The 24,773-nt window shown below is 37.7% G+C and overlaps 1 protein-coding gene across 1 annotated transcript; it reads right to left on the reverse strand.

The window, feature by feature from the left end:
* Nucleotides 1-3,243: 3,243 nt before the first annotated feature.
* Nucleotides 3,244-24,406, reverse strand: tbx15 (T-box transcription factor 15). Its single transcript, XM_058787288.1, has 9 exons — nucleotides 24,309-24,406; nucleotides 23,903-24,112; nucleotides 19,519-19,726; nucleotides 16,771-16,872; nucleotides 13,958-14,129; nucleotides 10,287-10,454; nucleotides 9,835-9,899; nucleotides 8,538-8,635; nucleotides 3,244-5,449 (listed from the first exon to the last, which is right to left on the reverse strand). Exons 2-9 carry the CDS (start codon nucleotides 24,102-24,104, stop codon nucleotides 4,614-4,616), a joined length of 1,851 nt encoding a protein of 616 aa, XP_058643271.1. The 5' UTR covers nucleotides 24,105-24,112; nucleotides 24,309-24,406; the 3' UTR covers nucleotides 3,244-4,613.
* Between the last annotated feature and the right edge of the window lie 367 nt (nucleotides 24,407-24,773).

The raw sequence follows: 24,773 nt of genomic DNA on the forward strand, positions 1-24,773 counted from the left end.
TTGACGACATTAAACAACATCATGCCGAACAAGTAAACTCAATAGGCCGTTATTACAGCCTCATTGTGTTTATAGTCTCACTCTTGCAAACTATTCCAATTCAAATTTTCAGGGGAAAGACTGAAATAGTTGTTGGAAGCCTAATGGTGGTGAAGTTAAAGTCATATGACTTTGGTTTAGTGGTGTGGTTTTGTTTTTGTTTTTTTTACTTCTGGTGACTGTATTTAGGCTTAAAAATTCATAAAAGCTGTGATGAACGAAACATGTAAGAATCATAAACTTTTGTTGGTCACAGAGATTATTTTCTGCATTAATCAAAAAGCCAACAGAAAAAGAGAAAAAGGCGACGTGAACTACCTGTGGGTTAGCCTACAAAAAAATTGCCATCACTCCAGCACTCTAACAGAACTGTTGTTAATGACATCCTCACACAGATGGGGGAGTAATAACTTGTGTTAATTAATTGGTTCGAGATCAAATTAATGTCAGATTACTGCTGTAAATAATGAACATGGCATTTGAGAACTACTTTGCAATTGTTCTCTGTTGTTTGCTTTCCAGATGGTTGATTTAGTCATGGGTTTCTTTCCACATATATCATACTCCATGGTTCACCCAGTGTAGTGCATATTTACACTCTTCAAACACGGCACTTGATAAACTGTAGAAAAAATTTCTACATAATATTTATATATAAACGTCTCACCACAGGTCAAGAGCTTTAGTTCTAATCACATAACACTGCAATACTGTTTTCAAATGTTCATTGAAACTATGGTTTCGGGAAACCCAGAATCATGTTGGTAACAACAGATCGTGCGACCATAGTTGACTAAGGATGCTTTGGGAAACGCACACCAGAGAGCCGGTTTCTAAAAGTTATGTGTTTTGACAAAGCTTGAGGTTTCAGCCACACTCTTCTTACTTCACGTCTGGTTTTGGGGATGTTTGATTCAGAGTCTGCTTCAGCAAGGTCACTAGCAAGATCCATAGGACCAGTCCAGGCCGGACTTCTCTCATTAGAGGAGGAAGTGCCTCAGTGGGGTGTCTCTGTACTCCACAGGTACTGAACCACAGGAAAAGGGGTCTGGCCCTGGGCTCAGCTGTTTCCATCTGGACTTATCGTTTCATCAGAACCAGTTGCTTTGAGAGGGTGTTGGCATCTCAGACATCTCTTTTCCTCCCTCAAGTAAAAAAAGGTTCAAGCACTTCCTTTTGACCTGCATGTCTACAGCTTTTAAATATGAGAAACTATTAATGGTTAAGATCAGTTTTAAAATGCTACACTTTAATAATGTTAGCATCTGCTAAAAACATGTCAAATTCCTGTGCATTTTAAATCTGGGCCTTTAGCGTGATACATTAAGCTAAGAAACATTGTTTTATAATAAATATGACTACACGTCTTTAAAATTTCTTTAAAATGTCAGAGTTGACAATAATGTGTCATGTAGCAATTTGTGGAATTATTATGAATCAGTCAAAAGCCATCAACAAAAACATAGCATGACGCTGGACATATGTGCTGGGTTTAAACTTAGATTTAAGCAAACTCAGAAGACAACTTGCAAAAAAGCACTTACCTACCATATTTTAAGTGAAAGCAGCACAGTCACTGAACACATCTCTTGCTCTGTTGACTCTCTAATTACAGTACATATGTCACCTAATGCATGAGTGTGCAAAACTCAGACACGTGTACAAACAATACTTTGAATGGCTTTGAATCTGACAATCTGAAATTAGATTCTAATTACTCGTACTGTAGTGGAGGGATTCGCTGGAGATCCTGTAAACGTCAAACAATGAATTCTGATTAGATAAACCTTTCGCCAATATTCATGTAAAAATTTACGGTTAGAAAACAATCGAAAATTCATACACACAAAAAAAAAAAAGAGAAAGGGAGGGGGGAAAGTACATACACTGGAAACGTAATCTGGGCATTAAAACTGACTTGACTTGTACTGTTGCATTCAATAGAAATTCTGAGTTGTTTACTCAAACAACGAGTTCAGTGTTGGTAGAATCATGTGGAACAGAAACACAAGAGGGCAATAGTTTACCAGAAATCTTATTTTACATAGCCTAGCTATACTTAAAACCAGCTGTGTGGATTGTCAGAAGAAACACTTCCGATTTCCCCATTGTTTTTATTACTCTTTTTAATTCTTCTAGGACTGAAGTGTCTGCATGCGTTCTGGTTTTGCTCAGATTGATGGGATGGCATATCATTTTGTTAAAGGTTAAAATCTGGATCCCCAGAAAAGATCAATCGTTGTGCACAGATCTGACACTGAGCTGTCACTCAAGGTCCTGTTTAGTGAGCAGAGCTTTCTCTAGTCTATGAGCAAGTTTGCAATTTACATATTGTATTTTGAGAGATGCCTTGCTAAAATTAATTAATAAATAATAATTAAAATATATTTAAAAGAAAGCAAATATAAAACAGAACCTATGAGTATTTCCTGAAAACAAGAAAGTAGCTCTGTGGGTTTGGTAAATAATGTATGGAATCTAATGTTTTCCTTTACACTTCAGCATTCAGATTTCCTGAATTTACTTGTCCATTCTGGGTGTGGGAGGCCATGGTTAATTTTTACTGCGGATAAGTTGATTTTAGATTTTAGCATAGCTTTGTTTCAAAGTACCAGACAAATAAATGTGCATAATTTTTGGAAATAATGTCCAGATAGATGGAGATGTGCCAAATTATGAAATCATGCACTCTTCGATTGCATATCCAGTCATTACTAGAGCTGCACTTGGAAAACAGGTGTTTCTAATACAGAGAGATGTCTCCACGGTCTTCTACCCAGTTTACTTTCTGATGATGATTCAGATATGATATTTCATGGTTGGAACCGAGCACATGATGGGAAGTGATCTGAGAAAGAAGAAAAAAATAGAGGAACAGAGAGAAAGAGAAAAAAAATTTACTCACGTCTGAAGACATCCATGTAATAGATGCTGATTGTGCTTTTAAATCAATGAAGTCTGTGCCGGGATAATGAGGACCAAAGCCCAGACATGAGAGAAGTGATCATAAATACATACTTTAAACGTATTAAGAGCAGACATAGTAAAACCAGAAATGTAAAAATTACCCACATCCAGCGTCTAACAGATTCCTCTCTTCCCAATCCCTCTTGCCCTCGTTCGCTCTCTTTAAACAGGTGGCATATTTATATGCATCACCAAAGTGAAAAGGATGAATTTGATCCACATGGTCGTCTCTTTCTTCTTTATTTCAAAGAGAACAGCAGGATCAATCCTTTGTTTTTACACATTTATTTTTACACATATTGACTTTCAAATAATCATTTTTGCTTTCTCTTTATCTCAAGCCCATGATTATAATAGAGGGGAAAATAATAGGGCATGATATCGATTGCATTTGATTAGTAAAAACAACTTGCTTAAGTTTTTGGATTTAAATCCTCATGCTTTCTGTATGAAATTGTGTGTATAGTTCAACTTAAAAAAAAATTGAAAAATCATTGAACTATTCAAATACATACATAAATGTTTGTGAAGGTCAAATCTATGATCATTTCTGATTTGAGATCTATCATACTGTATACTGCATGATAAACCACAACCAAAAGCAACAAAACATGCTTGATTTTTTTTCCAAGAAACATACAGAGGACTTATAATGTTTATTTAATGAGCTTTATGTGCTTGGCACTTGTATTTACAGTCTTAAAAGCCTAAAACATTATTGCTCATTACTCCCACACTATTTAAATTCAACATACACTGGCCATATAATTGCTTAGCATTTAAATATATTCATTTACAAACACTCCAAAGCATATACCTTGTCTTCCTATGGTTTTTATCCACACAACAATTTAAAACCTATGTGCTTTGCGTGCATTCACTATTGCTCAAATGTTATGTTCCACTCAGGATATGGTTAAGCCTTTTCCAAATTAATAGGCAAAGGTTTAGCATTTCAGTACAGATTGTCAGAACCATACAGAGACCCTGTTATAACAGGAGGATTTTACTTTGCCATCCTGAGACCCCTCATCTCTGAAAGAGTCAGTGAGCTTACAACATCACATCACGACCTTATAACAAGCATCATATACTATCAACAACGAAAACGTAATAATGACAACACTTATTCGCTCACAGTTTTGAGGGCATTTTGTTCATGTTCTGGCTGATATTTCTTATTCTTGTGGGGTATTTAAGGGACCATTATTGCTGTTATTATTGCACCAAATATGAATCCTTATCAGAATCCATTTTCTAAAAATCAGACCTCAGTTGATTGACTTCAGTTTGCACATTGTTGAGATCGACAGGTCAGCAACAACAACAGTCAAGTTGGAAGGGTAATTTTTAGCTTGTATATCCATTCATTTTGATGGCACGTAACACTTCAACTCCATTTTAGTCTGACGATTGATAAGGCATGTGTGTAATAAGTCCACACTGAACAGCTGGTGTCACCAATGTCACAATGGCAAACTGCTCATGCCAATGTGTCAGACATTTTGAATAATAAAACTCTGAAAACCCAGTAACGCTGAGCAAAAAACTGCAGCAGCTGTTCCTGTTTGGTGTTTTGATCTGTTTTTGATTTATTTTCAATGGCTTCAAACCATGTGCATGGACATCTGTGAAGAGGAGCCATACTGGCGGCCATCACAGCTGCCAGCCCCCTGTTGGCTGCCGGCGGGGTTGCCGATCATGTGCATACTGTCCATGCCGCTGTTGGACAGGTACTGACGTTCGGCAAATGCTCCAGCGGAGGAGGAGGAGCACAGTAAGCCACCCTGAGGTTTCTCCGGGCTGGCCGCCAGGCGCGGTGAGGCCGGGAAGTTGTATCCGTACAGGTTGTAGGGATTGTGAAGGGAAAAGGCGTTATATGTGCTCTGCTGCACATGATGATGGCTCCCAGAGAACATGTGGGCGGAGGAAGGGGAGGAGCCAGATGAAGCCGATGACCCAGAGGCGGAGCTCGCCCCTGCCTGCATGACATACTGCAGTTGGGACGCGGGAAAAGAGGCCAGCTGACTTCCATATGCATCCATCTTGCCTCCGCCGCTGCCGCCACCGCCGTTACCAGCAGCCAATGAGGCGTGAGCCCCTCCCTGCATTCCAGCAGCGATGAGAGAGGAAGTCCTCTGAGGCAGGAAGGAATCGGAGGCCTGGGCAGAGGTTACAGCGCCTCCTGTGGTCTGGAGGCGGCCGTAGGAGCCATCGGCCAGTCCTCCATAGCCCTGCAGGGCGGCCATGTTGCTCCTGGCACATGCGGGGTACTCGGACAAGCCCAGGTTACACAGCTGGCTCTCCCTGCAGCCCACATTGAAGGTGTTGGGTGCCAGATGGAAAGTAGGAGGGGAGCAGGAAGGGGAGAGGAGGTGTGTCGCACCGGAGGGAGATGGAGTGCCAGTGCTGGAGGTAGTGGGAGAGGTGCCAGTGCTCCCTCCTGAAAAACAGAGTCAGCAAACATTCAGAAACATCCAAACCCCAAAGACACACTGTGGATACACGTTCTTATGCATGAAGAATAAGTGCACACACAAGAAGAGAACGGTGAGACGGAGTCAGCTCTGAAAACACACACACTGTCCAACAATCACACCAAGAGCGTATCTCTTATTTCATCCCGTGGACCACGAGCAGTCACCATGGCTCCTTAGGGAGAGCATTTCATCTGGTTACAAGAGAGGCCTGTTCATACCTGGCAACAAGTGCCACAATTAACCCATAATGGAGCGCTCATCTCCACAGTCCTATTCTACATCCTCCAAAAGTTGCTGAGCTTTCCTAAAGGAATTGACTCGTGTCTTTCCAATCCTGTATGATTTTATTTCTTCTGCGAAACACAAAATAACATATTTTGAAATGTCAGTGGTTTTTTATCCATACACTGAAAGTCAGTGGGGACCAATTTTGGACCCAACTGACTTTCACTGTATGGACAGAAACAGTTCTTCAGAATATCTTTTTTGGAACGACATGAGGGTGAGTGAATGATTTATAGAGAATTATAGAGAAGGTCTATAATTATTGATCTCTAATAAAAGGTTTATAATTAAAATTTAACCGCTGATCATTCTAAAAACTGAACTAACAGAACCCTAGGTTATCTTCTTCCTATTTTCAACACTTTTCTATCTGATACCCTGGGTGAGGATTTCAGATTTCAAGGATTCTCATTACATACTACCACTCAAAAGTCTGGGTAATTTTATTATGTTTTTTTTTTTTTTTTTTGTAATTTAATAAAAAATATAATAAAAATAATAATAATAATAATAATACTTATTCAGCAAGGATTCATTAAATTGTGTTTAATCAAATTTCTGTTTAATCAACTAATTCTTAAAAAGTATAATAGTTTCCACAAAAATATTAAACAGCGCAGCTGTTTTCAGCATTGATGATAATTATAAGAAATGTTTCTTGACCAGGAAAACAGCATTTTAGAATAATTTCTGAAGGATTTTGTGACACTGAAGACTGGAGTAATGACTGCTGAAAATCCAGCTTTGCCATTACGGGAATAAATTACATCTTAAAATATATTAAAATAAAAACATTTAATATAAATTTTAATTTTGCTCAAATAAATGCTTCTTTCAAAAACAAAAAAAAAAGTACTGACCCCAAACTTTTAAAAGTGTACATTTGTAAAGCGCGGGTTAACGTTGTTCTTTGCAGATTTGCAGTGTCAGTATGATTTATTGGAACACAGTATGCAGCCTGTTTAATAATGGCTTGTCTCGCTCTTGCATATCAGCTGGGTTTATATTGAGTACAGTTTGTATTCAATATACTTTTCAGACTGAGAGTATACGAATAAAATGCTCTCTTCTTCCCTCAAAAACATTTTCCATCACTGTTTGACATTTAGATTTTTATCTCAAGACTGAAACAAAATACAGTTTATGAAAGTTTCTGTGCCTATTTAAAGTGCATAAATATTTAATAAAACAAGCGCTGTTCAGTTTATGATTGTTTTTTTGGATGTGAAACAATTGGCCATTATATTGTAACACAGCTTTGTTTCACACTGTATATATCTGGCACCAAAATACGGGGTTACCTCTGTGTGAGACATTGGTTTACCTGGGTTTGAAAGTGGGTTTAAAGAGATAATAACCAGAGGTAAAGCATAGTGTGAAAAGCCCATTACATGTCTTGTCAGTTACAACCATCTCAGGGATAATGTGACAAATGTTGAATGCAAATGTGGCTTGAGTTTCATAACACTCATGTCTGGTCAACAGAGCACAGGCTGTCTTCTCTCAGTATGACAGGCAGCATTTGGGCATATGTTCATAGCAGGAAAAATTCACTGGCACATATGCACAGCGAATAAGTCAAACACTTGGAACTGAATGATAGCGGTGGGATATCTACCACATATTTCTTTATTAATGAGAAATGGGCCAGCACTCAGTTTGTTGTTTTGAAAATCTAGTCTGCTCTGCGGCTCAGAATGGGAAAGAAACTAAATAATTCAGAACTCTCTTGGCTGAGGCTTAGGCCAGCTCCATATGCGTTCGATAATACAGCTGAGTTCTGGTTCGCTCGACGTGGTTCTGTTCTGTTGGCTGAGGCAAAGGAGACCTCACGGTGATGTCATGTTTTCCCCCTGTTGTCAGGCCGGGGTGAGAGAGGCTTCAGTGGTGCTTTGAGAACAACTAATTACTCCAATAGATCTGCATGTAGTTTTTGAGGGCAGTCGGTTTGGGGCTGCGAGGGCAGGGGCGGAGGGAGAGAACACAACGTTTTGTCAGCCGTGCGAGAACTTTAATTAACATTTAATCTGTTTCGTGAAGTTTGTGATGACAAACAGATGTCTACTCAGACAAAATACCGTGATCACATTACTCTGACCTTATGACGGGGTGAAAAAAGTAGTTACGTCAACATTTGATCATCTGGGCTATAACATTAGCTATGAGTAAGAGACTAAGCTAAAGAGATGGTTTTAGACTTTTACTTTTGAATGACTCAATCTGTCATCATTTATTCACCCTAATGCTGTTTCAAAACAAATGCAAAGAACCATAAATGTACCAGAAAAGTGGTCTATACATACAGTTTAGCTTGAGAGCTGGATCAGCAATCATTCATTGCGTTTTCAAAAAGATCAGACTGAAAATAATTATTTAGTAAATAATGAGATTACATTTTGAATATGGGAATTTAAATGTAGATGTAATTCTTTAAATAATGATTTTTGGACTCTTTCTCACATAAAGATATAATGTGGTTTAATTTTAGGGTGAAATGTTCCTTTAAGTGGTTGAAGAAGGGAAATAATATTTGATCTGTCGAACAGGCAAATAGACAACCTCACTCTTGGACACAAAAACACAAGATTATCCAACTTGTCCCACCCATTGCAGAGCTCCCTACAGGCTTAGAGTCATTCATAAATCTACTGTGGTATGTGATTATTGTGGCCACACAGTAACTTTAAAAAAGGATTTATGAAGCAATATTTTGAAATCCAAAGCCTCTGTTATTCAAGCAGGCATGTTAAAAACATCTCTGCATACCTTGCTGTTTCTGCATATTCGTGAAGTCTTCAAACGTCAGCGTCCTCACTGGAGGTCTCCAGAAAGCATACGTCTCCATTATTGCCTCCAACCCAGTCCTGCACGAGGGACAGTGACAGAGAAAGTCGGAAGAGACGTGAGATGGCAGAGAAAACAGGTGAGCCAGTCAGATTATGCACATGAGGCAGCGGCAAAAAGGGAGAAAAAGAGAGGGGGAGTTTGAGGAAACTGGAGCCTGTAAAAAGAAGCAGGTTTTTACTGTGCACATAAATCTGGGTGATGTTTCATCTGTGCTCTGTACATGGCTCCCCTTCCTGTGTGATTTACTCCTCTTTGCAGCGCTCCCTGCATCGGCCCTCGCCGCGCAGCTTAAGCGGCAGTAATTCTCTACTCCTTTCTGCTTGTTAGTGAGACGCTCTAATGACTCACTGATGCACTGGCTGAGACTGAATCCAAACACTGGTCACCAAATGAAAGACTTAGATTTTCCTTTAATATAATACATCACTGATTGTGATTTACATTAAAATACTGATTTATAGTCTGGTTAAGCAAAACTGATTCCACCGATCATCAAAAGCTAACATTACAACTTAATCTGCGGTTTGCAAACTGGGATGAGAAGGATCCAGTGCATAAATAGAACTGTGGTTACTTTGTGACTGATCAACTGTTTTATTGTATGAAAAAGTCTTTTATTAGCATTAGTTTTATAAGGATATATGTGTGAGGGCAAGAACATTTTCTATATATATATATATCTTACTCCTGAATAATCTTTTCATCTCTATTTTTCTGCAATGAAAATCTAACGCTAGTTCATAAATCAGGCGGTCTATTGTTTGAAAAATGAAAAAAGATGTCTCAAATATCTGTGGCGATAATACTCTCCAGATGGAAGCGTGCTTTCATGTGCTGAGGGTCTGTCTCAGACTTTCTCGTAGTATATGACTCGCATCTTATAGAGACGGAGCAATGAAGTGCACGGAAATACAGTGAGAGGGAAAGAAAGGCGAGTGAAAGGGTGGGCGAGATTGAGGGAAAGGAGTTAAAAAAGCGAGAAAAGGAAAGAGAGGCATTTTTCTTTCCGCTGCCCTCAATCAGATCGCTTTATCACAGATCGACTAGGCTTTCTTGGCAGCCGAACGAGGGAGAGATTTTAATGTAGCGGGACGTGGGATTAGGAGGGATCTCCTGGGGTTCATATCCATATGAAAGGCCACTGCCGAGATGTGTGTGTATTTGCGCACACAGCATGGACAATACAGAGCAAGGGTAAGATTTCCTGAAAATCTACCTGTTTCTCCCTGAGTCCCGGAATCCTTTGGCAAATGGGTTGCGGTCGATCTTTAGACGGGTAATCTGTTACAAGAGAAGAAGTCCAAAACAGACTCATTTAATAATATTTTGACACTTTTATCATATCACTTTAATATAAGCATAAAATGCCTTTTTTCAATTTGTGGGTTTTGAAACTGATGCATGATATAGTTTTATTTTGGGGTGCACAGTATATTGGTACCACATTGGTTACTGGATGATATAGGAGGTTTTTTTTTTTTATTGGTATCTGTCAATTATTGGTTAATATATATATATATATTACCATAACACAAAAATAATTCATCTGGAATTTTAGTGCATTCTAGTGGTATATGAAAATATCATATTCAGACACTTTCTGAATATATCAATTTTGACTCATTAACACCTGAACTATGTGCTGTACACTGACAGTCAGTAATGGACCTGTTGGTTCTGGTAGGCTGTGACCGTGGTGAAGACGGTCTCTGGGAAGCTGAACGTCTTTACTCCTTCCCCAGTAGGAACAGGTTTGGTTGGAGAAAGCTCACTGCTGAAGTCTTTCCGGATCACGTGGACACGAGGCTGATATTTGTGCATTGAGTGTAGGATGATCTAGAAATAAAGAAAGTCATATCATCAGCTACTCCACCGCAACCACAAAAGCACATTTCTGCAGCTGTACGGATTAAATGTCTGTGGCATAATGAGGCTGTGAATATCAAAGCCGCTTGGTCCAATATGAGAACATGCTGTATCACAGGGTGTACACATGTTGATGAGATATGAATCAGGCCGACTCGAGGGCGAGTATCTCACACCGATGTGTTGGCGTCAGAGCATGGAGACTGTAGCCTTCCCTCCGGCCCTTAGTCTGTTTCTAATTACTCCCAGTGTCAGCGTGCGTCTCCTGGGTCCCCCGCAACCGAGGAGGTCAGGCAAGAGAAGAGAGGCCTTTGCAAAACAGCCTGATGACAGTAAATTTAATATTCCAGCTCCCCCCTTCCTATCCAATCCAAATGCACAGCCCAGGAGAGCCCAGTGCTGCCCAAGGCCAGACAACACCAGCTCAGTGAAGACCGACTGCAGAGAGGAAGTGTTCAAAGCCAAACTGCCGTAATTCCACAGATCCGAGATATTCAAGATTTAGAACATTGTCTGGGGCCAAAAAGGAATTTGCAGGTGATATCCGAGCACAAAAAAAGGAACATTATGAGTGCCAAAGTTATGCTAAGCTGAACCACACAACTAACTAAAGCTGTTAAAGTATATATAAGTTGGAAAAGTTATTTATACACACATACGATATATAATTTACATATACATATACACACACACACACACACACATGCATACATACATACATATATATATATATAAAATATTTAAAATATGTGTTAAATCTGAAATTTATATGTATATATATATATATACAGGTATATACACACACACTGTATGTATATGAGTGAGTGAGTATGTGTGTGTGTGTGTGTGTATGTCTGTATGCATGTATATATACACGCACTCTCTCTCGCATACACTTCCATTTATTTTAATCTAATTAATTAATTATCTATATAAAACAATAATACATATATAATTCTAATATTGAAGTAGAAGCATTCACATAATTATACACCACTAATATTTCAATCGTCTTTGTGATGAAACTGCAATCTAAATGATTTCTTGTCAAAAGGAGGAACGTGGGGTTTATATATTCCATGACAGCGAGGTCCCACACAGGACGTTCCAGGGTTAACTTCAATTCCGGCCCTCACTCGCCCTCCAGGCGAACAAAAAATAAAGTCTCTTTTTACGAGGTTGTGGTATAAGAAAAGTCCCCTCTCCTCTTCCTGAAAAAACACCAGCCTCCTGAAGTTGTAACACCCATATGTTATTACATTTGTCAGAATAGTCAAGTGATAGCATCAGTGACTCGAGTCAAAACAGCCCCATATGCAGAGGAGATGCCAGTAGAGCAGCGAAGTTCACAGACGTGACCTAAGGCAACTATTTTACCCACACCAACCCTGCATCTAAAATACTGATACACTGTATCTCTCTGTAAAGAATACGCAGCCTGTCATGTAAATTATTCTATGCTCCCTGCCCTCAGTCCAACAGCACTATTCCGCTGATCATGGGCTACTCTATATGGCTACAATTAAAAACGAATTGTCACATTAATCAAACAATATTATTGCTCTGTTTCAGACAAGAAAAATACATTTAAAGACATTTGTTTTACATAAATTGAGTAAAACTTTTCCATGCAATAACAAATTAAGTTAGAATGTATTTGATCTATGTTTGTAAAAATATTTAATCAGAATTAAACATTATTTATGTTGAGATAACCATTTTACTTTTTTGTTGTTGTTGAACATATGCTATTAAATGTGTAGGAAGCTGTGGGGATGACATTCTTCTCTGGCACTCAAGCTAACATTACATGATTTATAACTTAATAGGACACAACACCACCAATACTAATAACATAGTATTAACATGGAATTAGTATTTAGTGAGAATTATTCATGCTACAGTGCATGATGGGAACTCGATATCACATGTACATCTGGTTGTGGTCAATGAAAATGAATAAATGTAGTCATTATTAGATAATCGGTCATTTCCATTTTACATATTAAAATTTATTACATGCAATTAAATGAAGAATTATGTTACAATAGCTTAGAGACCCCAAGCAAAAATATTATACTACACTGCAAAACAATCACTTATCTGAGTGCACGTCTACCTTATATTAAAACAGAAGGATTGAGTTTGAATACTATCTGCCAACTGGGTTTTGATGAGGCCTATATCAATATCCACATAATATCAATTATAATATATCAACTTATTCATTTTATTTTTACATTTAAACACTGGGTTGTCTGGGACCCCAAACAAAGAACGGGCAGTCAATCTCAAAACATTGAAAGAAAACATGAGGGCTAAGCCTTTAAAACCATACTGAGCAAATTAAGCACATTTTTCTTGTGGGTCTCATTATTCTGGACAGAGCTGGATGTATCACCCCATTTCTCACTGTCACTGAACCATACATAACCATGACAACCTAACAAAACGTGCTGGGGATAAGAGTGTCTTCTGATGGTCTGATAATAAAATCATCCCTGTGCACTCACTCTTGTAGTACAATGCCTCAGACCAGAGCCAGGCACAAGAAAGTCACACTCCAACAGTGACACAAAAACCAAAGTTTCAAAGGACATACTTGAAAACAATTCATATATGTTGTATGAATATAAAAATGAGTGTATTTCCAAACAATAACATGTGCGTACATTCCATATGTATTCAGCTGTTGTTCAGCATAGACGCATTGGGAATATCAGTCAAGTACAATAAAATCAATCTTTTTCCAGTTTTGCCAGTTCTTCAGAGAATACACTGAATAATGATTTTCTTGCTTGAGAGAATACACAGATGTCTTTTGGGGAGATAGGGGGGTTGTAATCTATCAACTAGTGTGTGTTATGAATACAGTGATGTGGATAAGCAGGTGTATGCAACATCTCCTCACTCAAACACATACATTTAATGTGCAAATTATTGTATTTTTTGTATTATATTTTTATTTGGTGGCTTTTACTTTATATTAGTAATCAAATATATAATCTGAGGTTGTAAGATTTTTAAGTATCTTTTGCTCTCCAAAGCTGCTCTTTTTAAACAAATGTGAAATATTGTTACAGTTTAAAATAATATATTTAAAAATGTAATTTATTGTGATTGCAAAGCAAAATTTTCACCAGTCATTACTCCAGTCTTCAGTGTCACATTATCATTCTAATATGCTGATTTGGCGCTCAAAAAACATTTCTTATTATTATCAATGTTGAAAACTGCGGCATGCTTAATATTTTTGTGGAAACCATGATACATATTTTTCACGATTGTTTGATGAAAAGAAAGTTCAAAAGGACAAAATTTTTCTAATAAATGTCACATTTGATCAATTCAATGTGTTAAATATTAAGCAGTGAATAAAGTATTCATTTCTTTCAAATTGAGCTTTTGAACACTAGTGTAAGTATATACAATGAAGTCAGCATTACATTAACTGTAATTAAGAATGCACTCACATGGCCTTGATCATCCAGCTCATTGTTGGTGAGTTTGAGTTTGTCAAAGCTGACCACTTGTCTCATCCAGGTGTCTCCTGAAGCCAGTGAATCCGGGTGGATGTAGACCCTGGGCGGCACTGGCGAATCCGCGTTTCCCGCCACCATCCACTTTGAGCTGTGATACACATACCTGCAAAAATGAGCATATAATTGCCATGATGCTCTGTTCCTGCAGCCTATGAGTCAGTGTTGTTAACGATACCCAAAATTACTCATGCACTCATACATCCAACTTCTGATTGTTCAAAACACTTCTATCAGACCATACAAATTCAAGATAAACAAAATATCCTATTGAACCTTATTTTTTGGACTATTATAAAATACTAAAAGGTAAAGTATGTTTACATTAACATAATTAATGGAAAGCATTGAAAAGGTTCTGACATGCGGGCACTCCTAAAGTGCTGTTTGCAGGGCATTTCCTCAGCTGACTGCCTGAGGCACAGCTGGATGCCTTTAGTTCTGGCCAAGCGAACAGTTGAAAGTGCTTAACTGCGACGCCTCTGCCAAAGCCATCACCCAGCTCTCAAACATGAACGAAATTCTCATTTGGCCCTTTTTGTTATTGCTTGGCAGCATTTAACATCCTCCGTGTCCATCTTATTCTCTCCCAGAGCACTCCACTACTGCGGACACGAATGTGCGTGGCGTGCATGTGTTCATGCACATTAAACTGTTGATCTAAAGTTAAATAGATAAAGGCCATATTTATCCGTACAAAATGTGTGCTTTAACAAAAACACTCACACGTTGTTCGTCCTTCGCACACATGCGCATATAGTGCCAGGCATTTTTGTAATTTCCTGTTTGGAGTCCTGTTTAGGGTTATGCTCTATGTAGCAGGGAAAGTGTTAAAGAAAAGGGAAACCTAAGACCAAAAAGGACTGGAAATTTGATTAGCCCTCTTTCATCTTTCATAAATCTGCCATCTGGCACTAGCACAATCAATAAAGATCCAACTTTATGTGACACCTTTTTGGACAGATGGTGGAGCGACTGCCCATTAGAGTCCAGCAATATTTAACACATGCAGTACACTGTATGCAAAAGCATTTACATATCTTTAGATGAAGGAAAAAGCAAAAATGGGGTTATTATAATTGGAAGGACCGTTCAGTCTAATACAGAAACTTTAATCTAAAACTATTTTTTCTAAATAGTTCACTTGACTTCAGATATTCTTGTGCGCTCTCATGCACACAACACAGCAGCAAATAGACCAAGCTATATATTGGGTTACTTTACTGACAGAGTAAGTGATACTCTGAAGTGTGGATCAGAGCATGTGCGCTGCGTTTACATCAAGTTGAGTTTGCACCATGTGCGTTTATTTTGTGGAATTAAAATAAGAGGAAAAAGACAGGCATGCCTCAAGTTGACAGCGGCATGGACAAAGAAAAAAATAAGAGAAAAACAGGGCAACACCTAAACGGAGAAAGGGAAAGGGTGAAAGGCAGCCAGCGCACACAGGATATTTATGAATAAATTAGCTAGAGAGCGCCTGCAACAGAAATCCGAAAATCTGGGCCACTCCGTATTTTCCTACTTCTTCTCTCAAATATACGCCATACCAAATAGCCACATTAAAGAGCAAAGTAATTCAAGTAACACGTAAAGAAAGATTTAACAAGTCTAGTATAAACTCTATGTCCCTTGAAAAGGGCAGTGCGCCTAAGTAAAGTGAGTAAATTCCAATAAAGGCTGCGTTTCCAGACCCGAGCCCTCGAGACACATGAGGCATTCCAGTGACAGCTCTTTGCTCCGTTTGCAAAGCCTTGTGGTAAATTCCCCAGCCAGGAAGAAAATCCTATTTAATTTTACAAGATCTTTTGGCTTCTAAAATCCTCCATGATATTTGGGGGCTCTAAATGGTTGTCTTCAAGGCCAATCCTCAAATGGCTGTGGTTTTATTTTCAGTAAATGCATACATGAATCTAAATATAATTGAACTGGAAGATTATTGCACTGTCCACTTAAGCGTCACAATGTAATTAATACAGTAACATCCACAATGTTTCTCTTTTTTATTTAAAATAAATAAATAAATAAAAATATTAGGAAAATATGAGAAAATGTTGGGTTGCTGCATAAACTGTAGCAGACTTTTAAAGTTTTGAAAAACAGAAACACATTTTATTTAAATGTGTTGCACTGATGTATGACTAATGAAAAATATATCCTCCTTTTGCTTCTAATCCACTGAAACAGAGTACAGATTTCAGCCGTTTCCAGTTCTGTTCTCAGACATCAGCGTGTGGGACTAAAGCATAAACACAACTCAAATAGTTTCATTGAATACAAACAAAAATCAGATGCGTTTCTGGATTGATGGTGATTGTAGGAAGAAACAAGGTGAGCTAACCAATACTATGTGGATCATTACATCTTGATTAATACTATTAAATAAAAATCAACTTAATTTGGGAAGACTTAACAAGTTTGTAACAAGGCAAATGTAATTACGGAAAGAACAAGTGCACTACTGCAGTCCGTACAAGCAGGCTTTAGCTGCATTCAAATAAAGCTTGTCTGTAAGCATGTGTGATGGAAAGTTGTCATGGTGAGAGCAAAATCACAGGGACACACTACACCACCTTCAATGCTGATACGGCAACTCTGTCAGTGTTGCTTATTCATGTAAATCTCCCACCCAATTTCAAGGGGGATCAGCTTCCCAGTTCATAGACAAATTTCCAGTTCATTTTGTTATTTTCCTCCTTTCTCGCTGCATGCTAACAGCGCTACACACTCTCCGGAGCAGTGCTTACCTGTATCTCTTGTTGTCCACTGGTACAATGTCCATGGCAATGTAATATTGCTGATGTGGATCCAGTCCCAAGATTTTAACTCTCATAGCAGGGAACATTCTCCTGAAACAGAACAGATTGTAACTGCATGTTTAACTAACAAGTCTAATGATTGACAAATATGGTGATCTAAAAACGCTAAAAAAAATAATGATACACAAAATGTAAATAAGGTGAATTAGATTAAGCCAATGAAAGCAATCATTTAAATAAGAATAATGTGTTACAGTGATGTCTGTTAAATTATCTTTATCTTTGAAAGTGTTAAGATTGTCTTGCTGACCATTAAATAGTAGCAGGATACATTTTGATCAATTAAAAAGATATTTAAAAATATATATGAAAGCTAGAAAAGCAGAGTAATCAAAGAACTAAAATATATTATATATATAAAATAGTTAATAAACTAAATAAACTGAGCAAAAGGGCCATATTTAAAAACGTGACTCATGTCTAAAAAGACGTTTTTGGCTAATTTCTCATTTTAAACTTCAAAAGCAACTTCTTTGTCTTTTCATTTAAACGTCATAAATCTCTTTGTTCATAATGAGAGAAAAGTGTCTGGTCTCTCACCCCACCCCCTACACCTCTAAATTTATAGGGTTATTATTAGCAGGGGCATAAAATACACGCGGCTATTCATGCAGTCTCGCTTTAAAATCAGAGTAATTATTATTTCAGGCTCTATTTTTTACAAAACATACAAATGAAGAGCCTATAGTATAACTAGTATAACTTGTTAAACTTGTTTGGACACGAGTTACTTTGTTTGATGAATGGTTCTGGAGAAAACAAAATTGTTTACTGTTCCACCGAAAAATTGCTACACTCGGGATTTATTGCAGCAGCGCATAATCAGAAGAAAGAGTCTATTGATGATGAAAACATCATGTCGTGTAGGCCCAAGCAATAGCTAGGCTACAGTAAAATTTATTGAGTGAGAAATTTTAATAGTTTGAACAAACCTTTCGAATGCTAATCTTATAATTCAGATTTAGCCTACATTTTTTAAGAAATAAAAATGGTTTCTTGTTGCTTTTTACTTTTGTGTTTGTCTGAATTATCCTAGATATTCGTTATCGTTACCAAACTATTTTAAACGCTTTATTCTCTGTAAACTGAGGGGGGTAAATAACAAGTTTTGTACACAGTTATGTGGTTTTTTTTTAAGCCAGCCTAATAATTCTTCACTGGCAACGACTCATTTAACGAGGTCCATTTTTTCTTCCTAAAGTAACGTGCCTAAGCCATAACATGGGCTTCTATTAATAATCTCTACTTTACAGCCATCCAGTGCAATCAGGAAGTATTCTTAAGTACAAGTTCACCCTGTGTTTTAAGACAAGGAATTACACCAATAAATGGAGACATGTTTTCATGTTGGTTTGATCGTAAAGTGTAAAAATGGCACGGAAATACCTGGCAATCCCGCCGAGAAAGAAAGGGGCGAAAGGTCTTACTGTGAACTGTTTAGGTTAAGTTATATGCTCGGTTTGGGCTGTAACTGACGCCCAAAAGAACAAGAAAACGAAAAGCATATTTCAAATGTATTAATTAGAAACAGTTTTTGTTGTCCTGTTATAAGGCTAAGCAGCAGAATAGCCCAACCGTAGTTCGCCATGTACATAGGTTGTGGTTTGTGATAATAGGTACTTCTGCCCCCATGTGTAACACATTAGCGCCCACAAACAGAGTTTTCATGTTTTCAGTCCTCGTGCGCAGCCACATCCCTTTGCCAAACAATCGTATGATACCTTGAGATTATTTGCGCGTCAAAAGAAAAAAAAAAAAGAGTAGCCTATGCTATGTATGTATGGGTCTATGGCAAATATCCGAGATGACAAAAATGATAAACAAAAATTTTACATAAATAAAATAACTAGAATTCAAATGTAACATTTGTTCAATCTTTGTTGGTTTAATAAATTTTTGAAAAAGCAACTGAAAAATACGTCAATACGTTTTCTTGGTTTTTTTTAGAAGTGGTGTACACATCAAGCAAAAAAATAAATAGACCTAAAAATAGCCTACTTTCCTTGCACCTTTATGGAGTGAAAATAGAAAATTTCTGTTAATATTTAAACAAACGAAAAAAGTCTTCAATTATGTTTTTATGGTTAAAAATGATAAATATCGTTACTTTTGTGTCATGAATATCACAATCAAACTTATAAAAAGTAAAAATACGTGGTTTACAATAATAATAATAATAATAGGCTAATAATAATAATAATAACAACAATACACTTAATGACCTTGACCCAGACGTTCTTTTTGTTTCCCCGATTTTATTTGACAATGGCTTCCTGTTGTTTATGTCACACTCATTTAAATATGAATATTCATCACATTTTTGTGTGATTGACTGCTTATTATTATGCAATATACTTATGCCATTGTCAATAACTTCAGCCGTTTAGTTAGACTTTTACTGTATTACAAACCTTAAATTCAGAATCTCCCCCAAATAATTTAACACTCGGACAAAAAAGGGAGCGCCACAGTGACCCATGATTGTTTATCATATCTTCAAGAGGTTTGGTTTCACATTCCAAACGATTATATATGTTTGTTTAAATTTGGTTAAACATAGCTACTTCCTAGCTATAGCCGACAAGAGACATGAATACAATATTTTGAAATATGCTGCCACTGTCTGATCCAATATGTTGAACTTCTCCTCCATAAATTAGTTTCATAAAGGTTTACCTTCCTGCCTTTGTGATGATCATTTCTGTGCCAATGTCGTGAAAGCGTTTCCATAGGTCAGCGCACTGCAGCTCCACCTGGATCTCCTCCATGGAGGCTGAGGGTGAGGGGTCGCAAGCGGTGGGGGTCAGGTCCGCCGGGGAGCCGAAGGAGCACGACGTCCTCTCCGCCAGACCCTCGCCGTCGGAGCCCGGGCTGGCCTCTGAATCTACAACGAATAAATAAAATCATTATAAACGCCGGCAGCACGAAGGAGGCCTCGGGAGGCCTGTTGACAATATTGAGAGAACCAGATCACCTGCAGCCGTAAAGGATAACGACTTGGATTCGCTCAGACTATCATGGATTGCGGCCTTTGAATGTTAAATGAAACAATTCAGCAAAATAAATAAAGTGGAAAATCTGATTCAGCACCTTGGCTCTAGAATATGTCTTGGTGTTTTCTGAAAATACATGGTGTGTGATGATTTTGGACATGCGCGGGGTTAACAGACTAATGACATTTTCCCCAACTGACTATAAATTGGCTGAAAAGTAGCCTATATAAAATTCACAGAACGAATAGAAGATAGTTATTATAATAGCCTAAACGAAATTGTCAATAAAATAAAAAAAGTTATTTCGAAGCTCTTTTTGATCTTTATGCCCTCATTCTTGGTTGTTTTCATGTTTTTGGGGAAACGTAGCTGACAATCATGCAGAAAAAACAACCCTTTAAAGTTAATTATCTATTTTTTGTCTAACGTCTTAAAACAAAATAATTATCATTAGAACTACCACATCAAACTCATTTGATTTACCATGTTTAGGCCTGTTAGTAGCCTATAGTAATAGGATTAAAGACAAAAGTAAAAGCAGAGATGTGAGGCCCTACCGCTGTACTGTGGTTTAGGTATATACAGATTTTTTTTTTTTATTCAGGTGTCTACAGAACCTACAAAAGTTACTGAAATGAGACGGATTGTTTTGGCGGTGTATGTCATGCAAATGATGTTGTGCAACCAAGCTGCAGAGACTGGCCAGCAGCCCTGGCCAAACCACCAGCACCCCGCGCACAGAACTCTGAGACCCTAGAGCCCGAGTCAGACTTTTCATCAACCTCGTGAGAGATTCAATCAGCGTAATTATAGTAATGAAGCCCATCGTCTCTTTCACGCGATCTCTCAGGCATGTCCTCAACTCCATCCAAACCCGTCTATGTGCTGTCGTTTCTGAGCTGCTGTCATTGAGCCATTCCACAAGTCTATACCCTCTGCCAGAGTTACTACTTACGACATAACACAACAAGCTGCAGACTACCAGCGTCCGCTGAACACTGCAAACTATAAATGATCGTTTCACAATAAGAGAGTGACAAATATAAAAACATCACCTTTAACATGGACAATGCTAACTAATCAGCCAACTGTCCTGGAGTTCATTTAGGTTACTCCGAACAAACGTGTTCTGTAATTTATGACTGTATAGTGAATGCGTAAAATGTCAAATCTAGTGTCTTTGAGTTCACGCAATGACGCAAATACAAACACATATTTTGTAGGCTATTATAGCCTACTAATAATAGCAGATTATTTTTTCTTCTGCCCGCTGATACTAGCTACAGCACACTACTTTCACATCAACAAATTCATATCGCCGTATAGAACTTGAATTAGTTGTGAATGACCTAATTTTTCTTGGGACAGAGGCGAACTAAGCATGAAATTGCAGCGTAACCCAATCCACCAGGAACAGAACCACCTGTTTCCGCTGGACTTCATTCAGTCTCATGTAAGAGGGAGGTAATAAAAATAAAGATTAAGACTCCTTTTAAATGTACACATCTGTCGCCTTTCATTCTGACTCGGTCTCTCTGGGAATTATGCAAGCGAGAGGTAAAAATATGATGGTTTAAATGACACCGAAGGAAATGTCATTTAGAAAACTACAAAACGCTGACCTAATACGAGGGCAGACTTTAGGAGTATTCACTAAATATTTATTGAAGAATTTGAAGGCGCCATTAAGTATGAACAAATACAGAACTCGAATCATAGTTTTACTGATGTATTTTCATTAAACATCATAGACATCTTACTATTAATATTTGGTTTGTATCACACATAAAACCCTGCCCACGTTTTATCTAAAGTATGATTCATTAGGCTAAATAGCGCATGATTTAATTTGTTTATTTATTGCAGAACGTCTTGGGCTACGAAAAGCACAATGAGCAAAGCTAAACTCATTACATTAAACTGTGATGTGCTGAATAATGCCTGGGCTAGCTAAAATATGATGTAAAAAAATATATGGATTATGGGTAATTAGGAGGGGATGGATATCAAGCCTAAAATCAAGGCCGGCAGAAATTACATTTTAAAGGGGAAAACTAGTCTTAATATTACTTCTAATTTATAACGTTTTACGATTTAGCCTACAATTAAAAACATAAAAAGCCTGTTGTTGATTCGCGCCTTGTACCTGCTTCGCTAAATCGCCGACGTCTGAGACTTTGAAATGCATTTAAAAATAAATATATAAAAAACGTTTATAGGCTAGTTAAATATTTTTTCTCTATAATTTAATCAAGATGGGATCTACATAGAACTCTAGATACTGTTGTTCAAAGACGTAGAAATGTTTCCATTTGTGCTCACCCAAAGGGAAGCAGAAACTAACTCAAATACAGAATCGAGTCATCTGTGTCTGAGGATTTCAACCTCTGATAGATCACAAGTTTACCTGTATGCATGCGCGTGGGACAAGATAACAATATTAACTTAAATCATTTAGATTAATTGAAATTATTGTGCGGCTTAATTAAAAGACACAATCCAAATGTTGTCCTTTTTCGGGTCGTGTAGCAAAAAAAGATGTTCTATTCTACTCTATAGGCTATATGGACTCACTGTTTGGCCAAATAAGAACATGTGCATTGCGCAGTTGAGTTAAAATGCTTTTTTAAATAATTCAAATATTTTATTTAAAATGTATCGATGACCTGGACTTACCATCCAACATGTAAGTGTCATTATATTACAGAATAGCTACCTAAAGGTCTACGTTTATTAGGCCTACTTATAAATTAACGCAAAATTTATAAGTTCCCGTATAATTTGCACCAATTGTTTACAGTTGGACATGGGAAAAAATGACGTTTCATTATTTCTGCTGTTATTGTTGGTTTAGAATGAATTCTGTGCGCATGGAGGCCTACTGTGACCTGTTGGCCCAAAATGTGCAATCTCAAAGAAATCAAATCAAATATAGTTCATTATTAAAAAGTAACCTATGAAAAGCTGTCTGACAGTTGTCCTTTTTAAAAAAATGAATTACATTTTTTTTTTTTGTTATAAGGATAGGCCTACTCACCTGTCGCAATTTTCGTCCTCCTCTGAAAAAAGCTGCTCTTTGGTTTCAGAATTGCCGAACTAACTTCTGTCCATCTGTGCTCACCATTAATTTTAAAATGAGGCGAATAGTCATATTTTAAATCCAACGTCAATATATCAGCTATATCAGAATATGTACAGAATGATCAGTCAGCAGCCTGTTGTGTGGGACTTAATGGTCTGCCTAATGGCAAATGCTTCTGAAGCGAGACTAATGAAGTGATGACTAACGTTGCAACAGTTGAACTACAGCGATGAAACCAAGAAACACACACACACACTCACATGTGCGTGAGCGCCTGCAAGCATGAACTCACAAGAGCGCTTATCTTTTTGGGCGATCTGGAGACTGGCATAACAGGCACAAACTGACATCTACAAGGAATAGTTTCAAACTGAGCGTTCATATTTCCAAATAATTTGTATAAAAGCATACTCTTCTTTTGACCTAATAAAACACAAGAGCCATATTTGACAGTATGGATTACCCGAAATTTAACGCACCACTAAATTAGAATTAATTCACTTATTTCTAGTCGGAATTGGAACACCAATCCTTTTCTTGATGAACAAATCACGAGTTGCAAATGTTCTATTGTAAAATGCAAATTTTTAGGCCTACTTTAGAATAATGAAAGCTGTGGTATTCCAACACTATTTGTCTGTCATGAATTATTGTAGGCTACTTGAAGACTTTCTTTTGAATTTGTCTAAAAAAAAAAAAAAATAGGACTTTAAATTTAAATTTCACTGACATAGAAATAACGCCATAGCTTTAACTAGTTTAATCTAACAATTAAAAAAAATAAAAAATAAACTGTTGTTCAGTATTATTTATAATGTTGCTTTACTGAATTAAAGTGACATTTGGGCTCACTGCATAGGCCTATAGCCTAATTGAAACTTTTATTCCAGGCCAAAAAACGTTAGTCTGCAAATGCGGTCAAATGTTATACGGGATGTTAACTGAGTGCATGGCAGTTCAGTTTGTCATGTAACCACGCACTAACCCGGATCGATATCCAGACAATTAGCAGGATCCTCGCCGTCTCCCAATTGTCCGTTGCTCGCGAGACTCTCCATAGACAGCTCCAGTTCCTTTTCTTCCCAGCCCCGGAGCTTCCGCTTCTTGTTTGTCCCGATCAGGGCTTCTACAGAAAAGGCGTGCGCTCGAGAACTCAGAGCAGCAGCGGATCGTCTCCTGTCACTCATCTCTCCCACTGCAAATCCAACGGAGGATAAATAAAAACTCCGTCCGGGCTGCAGGCGCAGGAATGCCGCACGCGCAAAATGTTTATAACGGGTGGATTTAGGTCTCCGGTGACGACGGTAATCCAAACCCAAATCTAATTTATGCCCTTTAAAGGCTTAAAAATAAAAGAACCCATTCCCAACCAAGAGACTTTGTCTCAATACCTTGTCCGAGAAGATAGTTTGTTAATATATCTCAATGTTTTGTGTCTCCGTCCAACTTCTCCACGTCTCTTTTTCTGTCGTTGAGTCCTCTCTGATTGATATTCACTTCTGGAAAACTTTTTTCGAAGCGTTAGGGGCAACCCTCTCGGTGTTTGTCAAGTTCAGCACAACCAATGGGAAACGCAGGAAGGAAAAGAGCCAAAATATGTCGTCCAATGGAAGAAGAGGGAAATAAGAAGCATGGTGGAGAAACTCTAAGCTGGAATTTGGAGATGGCCATCTTACAGTGAATTAACCTCATTCGATTTAACAAGCAGATAAAGTTGCTATCTGTTCTGAAAACATTTGGTTGTGTTCCTTTGGCGAAAAAAATCTCTATCGTTAGCTACGTGATAAATAATTTTTAACAGTATTTCACTAACAATATTAAGTTTTTGACATTCGTCCCGGTGGGTCATTGTAAAA

Source organism: Onychostoma macrolepis, chromosome 09 (assembly GCF_012432095.1).
Source record: "Onychostoma macrolepis isolate SWU-2019 chromosome 09, ASM1243209v1, whole genome shotgun sequence".
Lineage (NCBI taxonomy): Eukaryota > Metazoa > Chordata > Actinopteri > Cypriniformes > Cyprinidae > Onychostoma > Onychostoma macrolepis.

Coding starts and splice junctions, on each gene's coding strand:
- tbx15 (XM_058787288.1), bottom strand. CDS start 24,104: ATGAGTGACAGGAGACGATCCGCTGCTGCTCTGAGTTCTCGAGCGCAC. Junction 16,873..19,518: donor ATCATCACAAAGGCAGGAAG/GTAAACCTTTAT, acceptor GTTCTGTTTCAG/GAGAATGTTCCCTGCTATGA. Junction 14,130..16,770: donor GTGGACAACAAGAGATACAG/GTAAGCACTGCT, acceptor TCATTTTTGCAG/GTATGTGTATCACAGCTCAA.